This window comes from Tupaia chinensis, unplaced genomic scaffold, assembly GCF_000334495.1.
Source record: "Tupaia chinensis unplaced genomic scaffold, TupChi_1.0 Scaffold000600_1, whole genome shotgun sequence".
NCBI classification, from domain to species: Eukaryota; Metazoa; Chordata; class Mammalia; order Scandentia; family Tupaiidae; genus Tupaia; species Tupaia belangeri.
This window is the reverse complement of record NW_006160117.1, coordinates 5,823,992-5,838,217: the sequence shown is the minus strand read 5'-3', so window position 1 is coordinate 5,838,217 and position 14,226 is coordinate 5,823,992. Positions and strand designations below refer to the sequence as shown.

The 14,226-nt window shown below is 35.3% G+C and overlaps 1 protein-coding gene across 1 annotated transcript in view; it reads right to left on the bottom strand.

The window, feature by feature from the left end:
• IL1RAPL1 (interleukin 1 receptor accessory protein like 1) overlaps window positions 1–10,488 on the bottom strand; it is a 77,132-nt gene extending 66,644 nt beyond the window's left edge. Inside the window, exons 1-2 of the mRNA XM_027775716.1 lie at window positions 10,413–10,488; window positions 5,416–5,535 (exon numbers count right to left, since the gene is read on the bottom strand). Coding sequence (XP_027631517.1) covers window positions 5,416–5,535; window positions 10,413–10,488 — 196 coding nt within the window. The remainder of the gene's footprint in view (window positions 1–5,415; window positions 5,536–10,412) is intronic.
• Between the last annotated feature and the right edge of the window lie 3,738 nt (window positions 10,489–14,226).

Here is a 14,226-nt window from a genome sequence, read left to right as displayed (position 1 = left end):
TGTCTTTAAGGACACTAGACTTCTAGCCCCCAAAATGGACTCTGCTATTCTGACTTCTATCCCACTTTGCTGATTATAATACAATTTCAGGTTCAGTAGATGTATATTTTCCCATCTTTACTGTATTTTTATTGTTTCTAAACATGCAATTTCTTTTCTTTCTTTTTTTTTGAGAGGTTTTTGCCATAGGGCGCGTGTGCTCGCCAGATAGACAGAGAGAGACAGAGAGATAGAAAGCGAGAAATCACCCCCCAGGGGGGATGGTCACGCCGCAATCTCTTCTCCATTCTCCTCTCGGGATCTTGGGCACGCACGCACACGCGCCCAGCATGAGTTTTAAGCCACCGGGTCCAGGACACGAACTGCGGTCGACTATGTGGGAGTCCAGCAACATAGCCATTACGCTAACTACTGGTCCCCCTAAACATGCAATTTCTTGAGATGCTCCAACATTACTCAAAATGTTTTGTTATGTATTTATTTATATTTTTAATACTTATTTTTATTTAATGTTATTTATTTAATTTATTTATTTTAATTTGACCAGAGAGGGATGAGAGAGAGAAAGAAAGTAAGAAAGCAAGCTGCCAATTCTGGGACTTGAACCACAGGCAGCCATGTGGGAGTCCAGTGCCCTTAACTACCACACCACCTGTCAGCCCCATATTTTATTGAATCTTTTTACATTCTTGGTATGGTTTACTCCTCCCTCATTTTGAGACTTTTTCTCTGTTACCTTCCTTGCAACAACTTTTCATTCTTTGTTGGAAGGTACCTCCTCTAGGGACCTAGGAAATGCTATCTATTTTCTCTCTTTAACCCTCTTCTCACACTATGTATGCATGGATGGCCTCATACAAGGAAAATACAAAAATGGAATTATAGTATGAGTTTATTTTGGTGTCAAAGATTGAAATGCATACATTTTTTTTTCAAAATATGTAGTTCTATGAACTTTTTGAAAACTCCTTATATATATTAGTGACTTCAAGGACTGTACCACCCATATATTACTGACCTCCAAGTCTAAATTTTGGTCAGGGCCTCTCTCCTGCATGAACATCTCTATTTGTATATCCCACAAGCAATGTGTCATCAATTTGGTTAGTCATCTTCCCCCTGACATTGCTCATCCTTCTGACTTTCCTGTCTTGGTGAACAATACCTACCATGCAGTAAGCACTCAATAGAGGCATATTGGAAAGTGAATGAATAAATAAACATTCATAGAAAAGACATTTCTCTGTTATTAAATTCTGAGAGTGAGTAATAGCAGCCTAATTCACACACAATAGTTCTTATTCCCATTATGTGAAAGGGACACTTCAATGAACAAGATTCCTACTCTCAATAACCTCTAGTTTCCATCCTCTGAACCAACCTTAAAATTTTTTGGTACAAACACTCTTGAGAACTGGGGAAAGATAGCCTTATTGCCCCATAAAGACATTTTGTGTGCATCCAATATTAAGACCCCTTGAAATTAATTCATGGACCCAAGAATTCATCTCTGATCTATGGGTCCAAATGGTGTCATAGCAGTAAGACGAATGCTATGAAAAGGTACCCAATTCACATCTCAGGATCCAGGCTGACTAGGGCTGCGGGGTGGAGTGTGGCATGAAGATTTTATTGGGGATCTCACTCTCCTTCATGAATGAAGTAAATAAAAATAAAACCTTAAAAAAACACTTACAGGGGCCAGCAGGTGGCATGGTGGATAGGGATGCTGGACTCCCATATGGCTGACCCCAGTTCAAGTCCCGGACCTGGCGGCTTGCTTCTCAATTTCCCTTTCTCTCTCTCTCTTTGTCTCTGTCTGTCAAATTAAAAAATAATAATGACAAATGGAATTAAAGAAATAAATAGTTCTAAAAAAAATACTTTGATCTGACATGACTTTGTGCTCAGTGGTAATGCACCACTGAGGAGAAGCTGAGTCCCATGTAGCAACTGAGGTCTGAATCCCTGACCCAGTCAACCTGAGACACATGGACTAGTGCCTAAGATCCTATGGGTTGGAGGACTAGAGGAAGGGGATTATGGCATGACCAGACCCTGTGGAAGGTGCTCCTTTCCATTGTGTGTATGCAAATATGGTCTATCGTGAATAAAGGAAAGTTTTAAAAATAACATGTGATCTGATTAAAGTATGATACTAGAAAATTTTAATTATACATGAATTATAATAACCTCATAAGACAGTGTTGGGGAATTCATGCATACTTTCAGGTTTTGTTTTGTTTTGTTCTGTTTGAGTTAATGGAAGGAAAAACCTAGAATTATATGTCAAAACAAACTTATTTGTCCTACTGAAATTTTGAGGAAAAAATAAAACATTGATGATGCAATAAAGTTGCAAAGGTTTAATTAAAATGAGATATTTTATTTATAGTAGTAAGATATTTGTGAGATTTCATCATAATGTTTAGAATCAATTTAACAAACATATTTTAAAGTTGTTTCTATGTGCCATAGTGTATATGTGCCACATTTTGTTTTAGGTTCAGTCATCTGTTCTTGGACATTTGGGTTGAGTCTATGTTTTAGCAATTGGAAGGTATAATAGCAGGGAGGACAACTGAGGATACTGGAGACAGTATGGAAAAGGCAGATAATAGTGGGTGAGAGGGGAGGAATTGGGGGGAAAAAAGAACATTTTACAGAAACAAAAATGAAAAGTTATCTGTTGATAATAATCTATGATTTGACTAATATTCATGATATTCATGTTGGGAAAAGCCATTTTGTATGCTGCAAAGATGTACAGTAATGAAATGTAAACTTAAAAATATTTTTAAAAATAACAATTAAAAAAAGAGGATTTTTCTGTGTGCTAAAAATGTATAAACCAACCTGTCTGAATTAAAATCACTGGACCTAGGGTCAGAAGGTGGACTGGTGGTTTAAGGTGTTGTACTCCCACATGGCTCACCACATGAGCAACTTGCTTTCTCTCTTTCTCTCTCTCTTTCTATCTCTCCATTTCTCTCTGGTGAGCAAATTAAAAATATATGCCCTACAGCAAATTAAAAATAATAATAATAAATAAGTAAAATTGAATAAATAATAATATAAATTCACTCTTCCTTTCATCTGAATTTTCAGTGTTTCTTAAGTTAATAGCTTTATTATTGTTTTTTAATAAATTAAAATAATTTTATAAATAGTTGTGTAATACTAGCTGGTTTACTAGCTAGTGCAAGATACAAAAATAATTTTTAAAAAAAGATTGATGTTCTCTCAAAATGTCTTTATAGCGAAATATTATATTAACTATTCTGTGTAAGACAAAATATAGTTCCATAATGGAGAATAACATAAAGCAAAAAATAATCACATGAATAAAAAATTATCATATTAGCTGAAAACACATATTTGAGACAAAAAATTTTACATTGACTTTACTGTGATTATTGTTTTCCCCACATTCCAGACTAGGTAGCGCCACTGGGACATTTATAACCTCTTTCTTAAATGTGTCTGTCTGTCAACAAATTAACACCTAGGTTGATGCATTAATGAGCAATTAATTGGTTGGCAAAGACATATGGATGAGGATTACAGAACGGAATCCCTCTAGCTGTGTCTATTCATGGAAAGCAAGATCTGAAATCAGTAGAGAAAGGAAGCATTTTTGGAAACTTGTCACTTCAACATCACAAAACAAATACCCCTGGCTACTTTAGAAAACTGTAATATTTCCCCCAAAGGTTTCCTGTTTGCATTTCTCACCATAGATAATGGAACTTTCTTTAAGTGCTATACTAGTTTCATATATATATATATATATAATACTTATATATATATATATATAGTAAGGGGGACTATTATTCAATCTGTAGCCTTAAATGAGACACTTAAATATCAGGATGCTTATAGACAATGATACATGGTCACCTCAGTGAAAAGTCCACTGTATAAAAATACACATTTGGATTCTCTGAAAACACACTATGTAGGTAGAACAAAGCATGTCCCCAGGCTGATTTTGGTGCTCCAGTCACCAATTTGTAATCCTTGTTCTAAAACATAAATGTAATGGTTGGGATCCAGGCCACTGAGTCAGCTAAATCTATATCTGAATAAAACTCTATCATTTAATATTTCTTTGACCTTAAGTGAGTTATGCCTCTTAACCACACTGATATTTTAATTTTCTCATAAGCGAACTGGAGGTAAGAATATTTAACTCCTAATTTTGTTGTAAGGGTGAGATATATGAACAAGGTATGTAAAACACTGAGTGCACTATAAATCACCACACTGTGATGGCTCAATAAATGGTGGCTGTTAGTACTATTAAAAAAATGACACAAGAGTCAAGGTATATAGCCCAGACTACAAGTGTCTACTATGTACTGTCAGGTTGAAAAATCTTTCTTTTTTTTTTTTTGTCTGCTAAAATGTCTGTGCATTTGGGACCAGCAGTTGCCGCAATGGCTATGTTGCTGGATTACCATGTAGTCGACCAGGTTCGAGTCTCGGACCCGGTGGCTTAAACTCATACCAGGTGTGCGTGTGTGCCCAAGATCCTGAGAGGAAAATGGAGGAGAAGGGATTGCGGCATGGCCTTCCTCCCCTCCCCCGGGGGGGTGGTTTCTCGCTTTCTGTCTCTCTACCTCTCTCTGTCTTTCTGGTGAGCTCACATGCCCTATAGCAAAAACCTCTCAAAAAAAAAAAAGTATGTGCATTCACCAGAGACAGAGGGAGGTAGGGAGAGAGAGAGAGTGAGAAAGCATCCTCCTGGAGAGGTGGCCACTCTGCAGTGCCCTCTCCTCCATTCTTCTCTCAGAAATTTGGACACTCATGCCTGGCATGCTTTCTAAGCCACTGGGTCCAGGACTTGACCAACACAATTATCCATTTAGGATCCAGTCACCTTAACTACCATGTCACTAATCAGCCCATGAAAAAGATCTCTTAATTAAACAGAATTAATCTATTGCTAATGAGGGTCCTCACAATTACTGGTAACACCATTATATTTCTACACACTCAATATTTTCAGGCTTTATAAACTTAACAGATTGTGTCCTGTTTCCTTTCATTATGTATTAGTCTCTAAAAACACTGCTAAACTCAAGGTCAACCCAAGGTTAACCTACTCAAAAAGTGAAAAAATAAGTACTGTCCACTGAAGTAAAGACTCTCTAGTGAATTTTATCTTGACACACAGTCTGTCTTGCCAAACTCTATATTCAAGTCTTTCTCATTTCTAATCTTCACTTCAAGTTATCCTACCTACCAGTTCATGGCAGGAAAATCTTTTAGAATTTAGATTCAACTCAGCCCATCCAGAGTCATCTATCATCTCTCTCTCTCTCTTTCTATATCTATCTATCTATCTATCTATCTATCTATCTATCTATCTATCTATCTATGGTTCTCCCTATTGCAATCATCCTGCCTCACCCTCCCAGCTGGGACTATAGGCACAAATCATCACACTTGGCCCTTTTTCAGACAAGATTTCACTACATTGCTCAGGCCAGTCTCGAATTTGTGATCTTCCTGCCTTAGTCTCCTGAGTTGCTGGAATTATAGATGCATTTCAACACTCTCAGGCTTTTAGATTGTATTAGGAATAGAACCTGGGCCTCCCATTTGGTCCCAGCCTGCTGAGCATACCCTCTTAGAATTTTCAATGGCAACCGGTCCCAGAAATCCTTTTTCTAGTATTTCTGTGATTTTCCCCCATCATCTTCCCAAATGACCAAATATTGGGTTGTTGGAAAAGTCATAATGTATCTTTCTATGATTTTCTATGCAAAAATGTGTCATGACTTTTCCCATGATCCAATAGCTCTTGCTTGTTTGGATATCTTCTGAGTTCAGTCCATTTATTCAAGTTCATTATACCTATATCTTGCCTCTTTGCCTCTTTACCAGATTATAAAGTTGTTTGTAAAGGATGGTTGCATCTAAGTAAAAATTTATGAATTGTATATCCTCTTATTTTTAAGGACTCCAGAGATGTCATTAGTAATAGTGTAAAAAATTTCAGAGATTAAATTCATAAGAAAACACCAGGTATTTTTCCTTGTCCTGTGAGGGTTCACTTTATGCTCACTCACACAAATAAACAAATAAGGTAACAAATAAACAAACTAAAAACCTTCAATGACAATGAACTGTCTTGTTTTTAGAAAAAAAAAACTTATAGTAACAGATTCTTCTCAATTGAAAAACTAATTGTATGCCTAAGTGAGTGTTTCTAAGGGAGGTAAAGTTGAAACCAAATCTAAATAATTATGTTAAATTTCACTGCAGTGGGATCTAGAAATAATGTGATACATAAGCAAAGCCACAATATTATATTTAACACTTTTAAAACCTAGAAAAAACTATGCTTATAAATCAGTATATAATTTTATAATTTTACCTGATGGACTATCTCCCAACATTAGATTTTAAATTTGTAATAGTATGGGCTAGGCATAAAATTTATTAATTAAGGCTTTTTAGGTCTAGCAACTTCTTTGAGATGGTATTAATGTTCACCTACAACTACATAAGAACTTCCCAAATCTTCAATTACAGGTTAGAGTCTCTTAAAATAAGTATACTAGTATTATATTCATTTCCTTTATACTTAAAAAAATCATAATTCTAAGATAGTTGAGGAGAATTCTTGCAGGTATTGCAACTCAAACCATAAATCAAATTATCAGGCTCAAATCTCTTAAGTAAAAATTTGTACTTTAATCTGGGCCTCTTATTTTTTTCTAGGAATGTATAAATTAATGTTTTAGGTAGTTCTCAGTGTGTATGACCCCCTTCTAAAGCCTACATGGATATAACAATACTCATCAATGGCTACCAACACATTACCAGCACATTCCTCTGTATTATTAGAGAAGGTTCATATACTCATGAGTCTCACAATCTGAGGAGGATTCTGAGCCCCATAGCTATGTCTCCTAGTTTGAACTAAGAAGTTTCTCAATGGAAACTCACGGTGACCACCATTAGCCCTTGCTGATGGCCATTTAGAAAAAGCAAAACATATATTTGAAAAAAGCAAAACATATTTGGAGTCAAAGAAGAATCTGGAAGCACAGGCCTTCTTTAAGAACCAGAGGACCAGAGAAAAATCTGGCCTAAAGTGAAGGCCTGCCTATTATTCTACTCGTACTAGCATCTTTTATACTATTATTAATGATTTGAGGTATACATTTCATAGAAAGTACTTTTAAAAAATTAAGAAATAAAAGCCAGTTTGTGCCTTGAAAGACTGGCCGCACATGACAGAGTGCAGGGACCCTTTTGTCAGGAGGAGGCCAGAGGTGGGGCAGCTTTGGTGGTGGTCCAGCAAAAAGGATCTAGAAATAGTGAATTCAGAAAGGGATTTCAAACCTCACTATGTATCAGTGTATCCCAGAAACTAAGAATCTAATTTATTCAACAAACTTCCCTGAGGAGTTAGCTGCACAGCAGGTTTGGCAACCTCTGAGTTTTATCTCCTGGACAGAAATAAGCAAGTTGAGGGATCCAGGGTGAAGGGGATGCCCTCAGAATGAGTGTAATGCCTGACTCCAGCTGGAACCTGGTCTATCTTGTGCGGATCTCAGGAACTGTATTGGTTTGAAGACCCAAGTGCCTTAAGATTGTATTCTACAAATAAAGGGCGAGTAGGACCTATAGGGAAGCTATAGATTGGAATTCTAAATGGCCTAAACAAAGGAGAGTTGAGTTCAGCCTCGTATTCTCAGTGGTAGTTGCTAAATGGTACAGTACAATTGCGTGATCCACAGTTTAGAAAATGACCATTTTCTCTGGAGGCTATTGAAATGCTGTTAGCATATTTAGGATGAACTCACCATCTCTTTCCTTGGGCAGAAATAAATGTGATGGAAGTAGTAGGAAATTTTACCTCATAGTTACAATCAGGTTTTTGGTTAATTCATCCGGAGGAGGCATTGCCTTGTTCAAAAAGTTCTTCATTCTCCATACCCCAATCACTACAGCCTGGCCACAAGTGGTTAAGAAACAGTCAGCAAGTAATTAGAAAGGATGGGGCGGGGACTGGGGTTACAGTTTGCAACCATTGCTAATTCCTGGCATTTAGTTTCTGTGAACTCCAGCTGCTTTAAAGCAATGGGCATTTGCCCAGTTACAAGTTTCTCCAGCTGTGATTAGAGAAGCTGCTGCCCTTAATTCTGATGTGGCATGGCTTCTGGTCCTGAGCTATGCCCTCCAGTAATTTATAGTGGGGATGAATTTAACTGATAAAGGGAATAGATCATGACAGACTAGAAATAAAAAAGGAGACTTTAAATACTATAAACAAAATTATTTGGGCCTTGAAGTTTTCCTTTGTCCTTAACATTCATATCCTTTAGACCTATAAAAAATTATTTGAAGACAGTTACTGCATGGTATATACATACATACATATATCATGTAGTATATATGATATACTACATGGAAGAAGTTCATGGAGAATCCATATTATGAGAGATTTATGCATGGATTTCAAATTCTTTTTCAACTAAATAAATTAGTACTTTTGCAGAATCCTTGTGTGTGTGTGTGTGTGTGTGTGTATGTAATAAATGACATGTCAAATCAGATGACCATGGTAAAAAAAAATTCAAACAGGTAAAAAGGGTGTAAGATTAAGAATAAAGTGCTCCTACCCACATTCAATGCATTGGTTTCACTCCTCAGAGGTAACTATGGAAACAGTTTCTTCTGCATATTTCTTGGATAATATAGTATGTATACTACATAAATATAAATTCACACACAAATTTGCATATAGACACATACCTGTAAATGGATATATAAATACACATACATGTGTATCATACACACACATATATACACACATACATACATATATATCTTAATACATATATATCTTTTAAATAGCACAAGTGAGATTATACCAGCACCAATAACTATTTTGTCACTCCAACAGCTATAGAGTATTATAAGATGTGGATTCTAAATTATTTAACTAATTCATATTCATGGACATTTTTATGTTTCTTTTTTATACTTATTATTAAAAAAGGGCTGTACAAAATCTCTTTGAATAGCTATAGTTACAGTGAAGTATAATTAATATATCATATTTTGAAGTGGGTCATGAATAAAAATAGGAAATTTGAAGTGTAAATTTCAAACTGGTGAAAATATGCAAGATAAATGAGAAAAAGAATCTGAAATGATTAAAGGTTGTAGCAGACATTAAATTTAATATCACAACTATTCTAATCAGTAGTAAACAGTGAATCTAAACTTTATAGACTGCATTTAGTTTCTTATTTCAAATATGAGTTTTAATTTGGTGATGCTTATGAGTCTACATTTTATTGTCAGGCACATAAAAAAGCATGCACTTAAACTCCATAAAACCTTCAGTCTTGCAATGTTATTTTAAAATCAATCATACACATTTAGAAAAAAAGATGATCATTTTTTTCTTTTACAATTTAAACAAAATTTGGCTCATAAAAAAATAGCAAAGAAGTTGAACTTGGAAATACGATTTTGAAAAGATTAAACACTGGTAGTAAGAGAAAAGTCTGTTGAAATATTGGACTACAGAGGTGCTAGAATCTCTTTTGAGCCAAAAGGAGGTAGATAAGCTTTAAAAAGCTTTTATTTACTAACATTAAGAAGGGACATATGCACCAGCAGGTGGTGTGGTGGTTAGGGCGCTGGATTCCCACATGGCTGATAGCACAGTCCTAATCCTGGAGCCCATGGCTTGAAAAACACAGCAAGTGAGTGTATGTGTGTGCCCAAACTCCTGAGAGAAGAATGGAGGAGAAGAGATTACACTATGACCATCCCCCGGGGTGGGGGCGTGATTGCTCGTTCTCTCTCTGTCTCTCTCTCCTCTCTCTCTGGGTAAATGCATAAACCCTGTAACAAATAACAACAATACTCCCTTCCTAGAAAAAAAATATATATTTTTAATTGCCAGAGGGTATGTGTGCTGGCCAGGAAGAGGGAAAGAAAAAGGAAGAAAACATTCTCCAATGTGGTATGATCACACTGTAATCTCTTCTCCTTCGGTTCTCCATCCTGTGAAGATTTGAGGCATGCATGCACACATATGCACCTGGCATGTTTTTCAAGTTACCCAGACAGGGTTTTAATTTAGTCAGCCATTTGGGATATGGTTCTCTTAACCATTATGCTGTGGGACCAGCCTAGGACATCTTTTAACGTACTCAGAAAGATTGTAGAACAGTTACTAGAGTCAGGTTACTGCTATTATTTATATTCTGGTTTTATTAAAGCATAGGTGATCTGGTTGTTTCATTAGTCTTGGATTCTAAAATTTAAAATGATGATCACCTTGGGACTGGATGGTGGTTCAGTGGTAAAAGGTGATGCTCTACAAGGGTGACCCACTTTAGAGTGTTCCTCCAGGTTCATGTCTGGAGACTTACCTAGTATTCTGGCTACACATATGCCCATAATCCAGGGCTGACTGATGCTGAGGGTTGATTCCAGGGTCAAGAACATGCTAGGAGTGGTGTCTCTCTCTCTCTCTTTTTATTTTTTTGGAGAGGTTTTTCCTATAGGGCATGTGCGCTCGCCAGACAAACAGAGAGACAGAAAGTGAGAAGTCACCCCCCAGGGGGGATGGTCACGCTGCAATCCCTTCTCCTCCATTCTCCTCTCGGGATCTTGGGCACGCATGCACATGTGCCCGGTGTGAGTTTAAACCACCAGGTCTGGGACTTGAACCGTGGTCGACTACGTGGGAGTCCAGCGACATAGCCATTACGCTAACTGCTGGTCCCTCTCTCTCTCTCTCTCTCTTTCACTTATGTATAAAATGAAACTTTAAAAAATAATAAAATGATCCCTCTGAAAATCTAGAAAAAAATTCGTTGAAAAACAGTTGCTGAGGACTTTTTCAAGAAAGTATACATTTTTAGTGAGCATGAAGTTGACCAGAAATGTAATCAGATAGGTATGTACTTTGAAAGGGTCACATCACAAAAGGCAAAGTTGAAGTATGACAACCTTCATTAAAGTCTACTACTGTTCACCCCAAATTCCCAAGCCAGCACATTGTTCACAAAGCATATTTCATCTCACAATTCACCTTCTTTTCAAAGAGTACAACATAATGGTAAAAACCCATAAATTTGATAAACAATTGTTGTTGAAATTCTCATCCAAAATTGAGCTCTCTTTTTGGTAACTGTAAGATGAAACTATGAATATTTTTATGACTCCTGACAAGATCACTACAGTGAAAATGAAGATTGACTGTTGAGTACAAAGTCCATGGGGGATTATTAATTGTTTGGGACCTTTTCTTGATGGATAAATTTAAAATTATGTCATTAGTTTTAATTACAGAACTCTGTAAGTTATTTTTTCTTATGATCTCTCTCTTTCATTCTTCTCTATGAAAACAATGAAGCCTAACTGGTGGGTTAGAGACCCTTTCTATATATTACTATGCACAGGTGACTTGATCTCTCAAAAGAGGGTGAGTTTATTAAAATATCCACCAATAATAACCTGAAATGTTTGCTTTTTTCCACTTCTTGCATTTTTGGTATCTGTGCTTAGAAATTGTTCTGACTTAACTGAAAACAATTAAAAACCATTCTCATTATTTGTATCCTCTTAGTTATATAAGTCTGCCAACTCAAAATATTATGACACTTCAGCAGAAAAGTCCTGAAATATGTGGCAGCCCAATTGTTTTAAATGAAGAGTTCAGCATAACTGGGTATCACTCATTAACTAATGCAATGAAAAACTTCCAATGGTATATTATTTTAAAAATAGTTTTAATGTTGAATCATAAAGAGACCTAATTGGTTCCACTGTTAGTGTATGTCTGTGGAAAGTTGAAGAAACACAGGTATAAGATGTTGTCATTTTTTTTAAATTATCCAAATAGTTCAAACTATGAATTGTTTATTTATTTGATTACATGATTTCTTATTTTCATTTAATTATACATCTTTATAGCATGCAATATAGTTTCTCAAAGCATGTCAATCAACTCAAAGATATTACCATATACATCAACCTCAACAGATAACTTTTTATTCTTATGTCTGTTAAATATTTTTTTCTGAGCCCCTCCCGTCCACCCCCTAGTAACCTAACATTAAATGTTATATGTAAACATGTTGAATAATATTGAAAAAAATTTGCTGAAAATTTTATTTCCTTGTTTTTATCATTTGAGCAGATGATTTTACTCTAATAGTTTTTCTGTTTTTATAAGCAGAAATTCAACAACTTGATTAAATTATATTCTTATTAGCTAAAGTCTAATCCATTTTTTATTCTGAAAATTTTTTCATATACGAGCAAAATATAGATTATGAGATAGCAGCAATACTCATTACAGAATAAAAATTCATATTCATGATTAGTGATGGTTACATACAGGGGATTTCAATTACTCTAATGAGAAACATGTTTTCATAATTGTTCTTAGGACTCAACTAAACATGTGAACTTACAAGTGTAAATCATCAAACTGAGGGGCTGGCAGGTGGTGTGGTGGTTAAGGTGCTAGACTCCAATATGGCCGACAGGTGGGTCAAGTCCTGGACCTGGCAGCTTGCTTTCTCACTTTCCCTTTCTCTCTCTCTGGTTGTATTAATAACAATAAATGAATAACATTAAATAATTATTTTAAGAATCAAGAGTGCAAAAATGGTTTCACAGCAAATAATACAAATTTTATTTCATAGTTTATAATTTTTATGATAAATTTCTCCAAAGCAATTACTTTAGGGATTATAATTTTCAGTTAACTTTGATTTCTATGTCCTATTTGGTCTACTTCATAATAGATTCAACTCTTGCTTTATTTCTATCTAAATTGTATTCTGTGAATGGTGATTATGGAAAAATTGTTATTTTTACCTGAGTTGCAAGTTGTCATCTAAGTCTACTCCATCGTTTTTGAAAGCACTTAACACACTGTATTGTCATTAATAGCAGTGACTCTACAATCATCACTCTTAAATTGTACATTGATTTAATATGAAATGAATAATTATCAATACTAGTTTTTTTGAAACTTGGTTAGAATTTAATGCCTAGGGGAACTTCCTACTTTTCTTCCAAAGTTATTACTGGTTTTTATTCTCTAATCATCTTCATTAAGAGAAATTTGACATGATCAAAACCTCTGGGGTGGAAAAAGGAAAACATGGGGCAAAAGATACCCACAGAGCAGTAGGTTCTTTAAACCAGAGATCAAAAGGAATAAATTATTGCTTATTACTTGCTTCTAGTAAGCAAGCATAACTAAATAAATTATGGTGTTTTAGGAAGAAATAAAAACATCCAAAAATTTGGAGAAAAATCTTCTAAAGTTCTTGCTTTTGCTGCCAAAGTACCAAGTGGTTTTAGTTGTGAGTCATTTAGTTAAATCTAAGACTGAGCTTATCTCTTTGGGACATTTTGTTAACTAAATCATAAGGATGCAATTGCTTTTCATGCTTAATTTCTCAAGTACTTTTTTTTTTTTTAACTCTGTGGCAATGGGCTGGCAGATAACATGGTGGTTAAAGGTGCTGAATTCCCACATGGGCGACCACAGTTTGAGTCCTGGACCTGGTGGCTTGCTATCTCGCTTTCCCTTTCTCTCTCTCTCTGGTTAAATTAAAAAATAATAATGATAGTAACAAATGGAATTGAATAAATAATTCGTAAAAAAATATAACTCCGTGGCAATGTAACTATTATTTCTTTGAAACGTGTGTAATATAGAATGCCATCTTCATCTTTCATTACATACAATCAATATTTTCAAATGTTAATATAAATACTTCAAAATAAATATTACTTATAAAAAATCATCTCTCCTAAATTAAACATGTTGAACAGGTCATTCAACTTTGTACTATCTATTAGGAATGCTTGAATTTTTATAGTTATATTTTAATTTTTTTCAATGATTATGTATAAATTTAATTGTTCAGATATTCACTGAGTTAGTTCTATGTGCCAGGCATTGCTCTCAGTGCTTGGGATGTGTAAAAAAACAAAGCAAAGTTTTCACACACCTCCCCCATAAAACTTGTAGCCTAGTACAGTGGATAGATGATAGGGAATAGACAAAAATTATGTAGTTTGTTCAAAGGGGAACAGTCATCTGGGAAAGGAGAAAAGATAGAACTCAGGAATGTCAGCAATGGGATAAGTTTGCAATTTTAAATAGGGAGTTGAAACAGAACTCATTGAAATAGTGACACTTAAGAGAAGACTTGA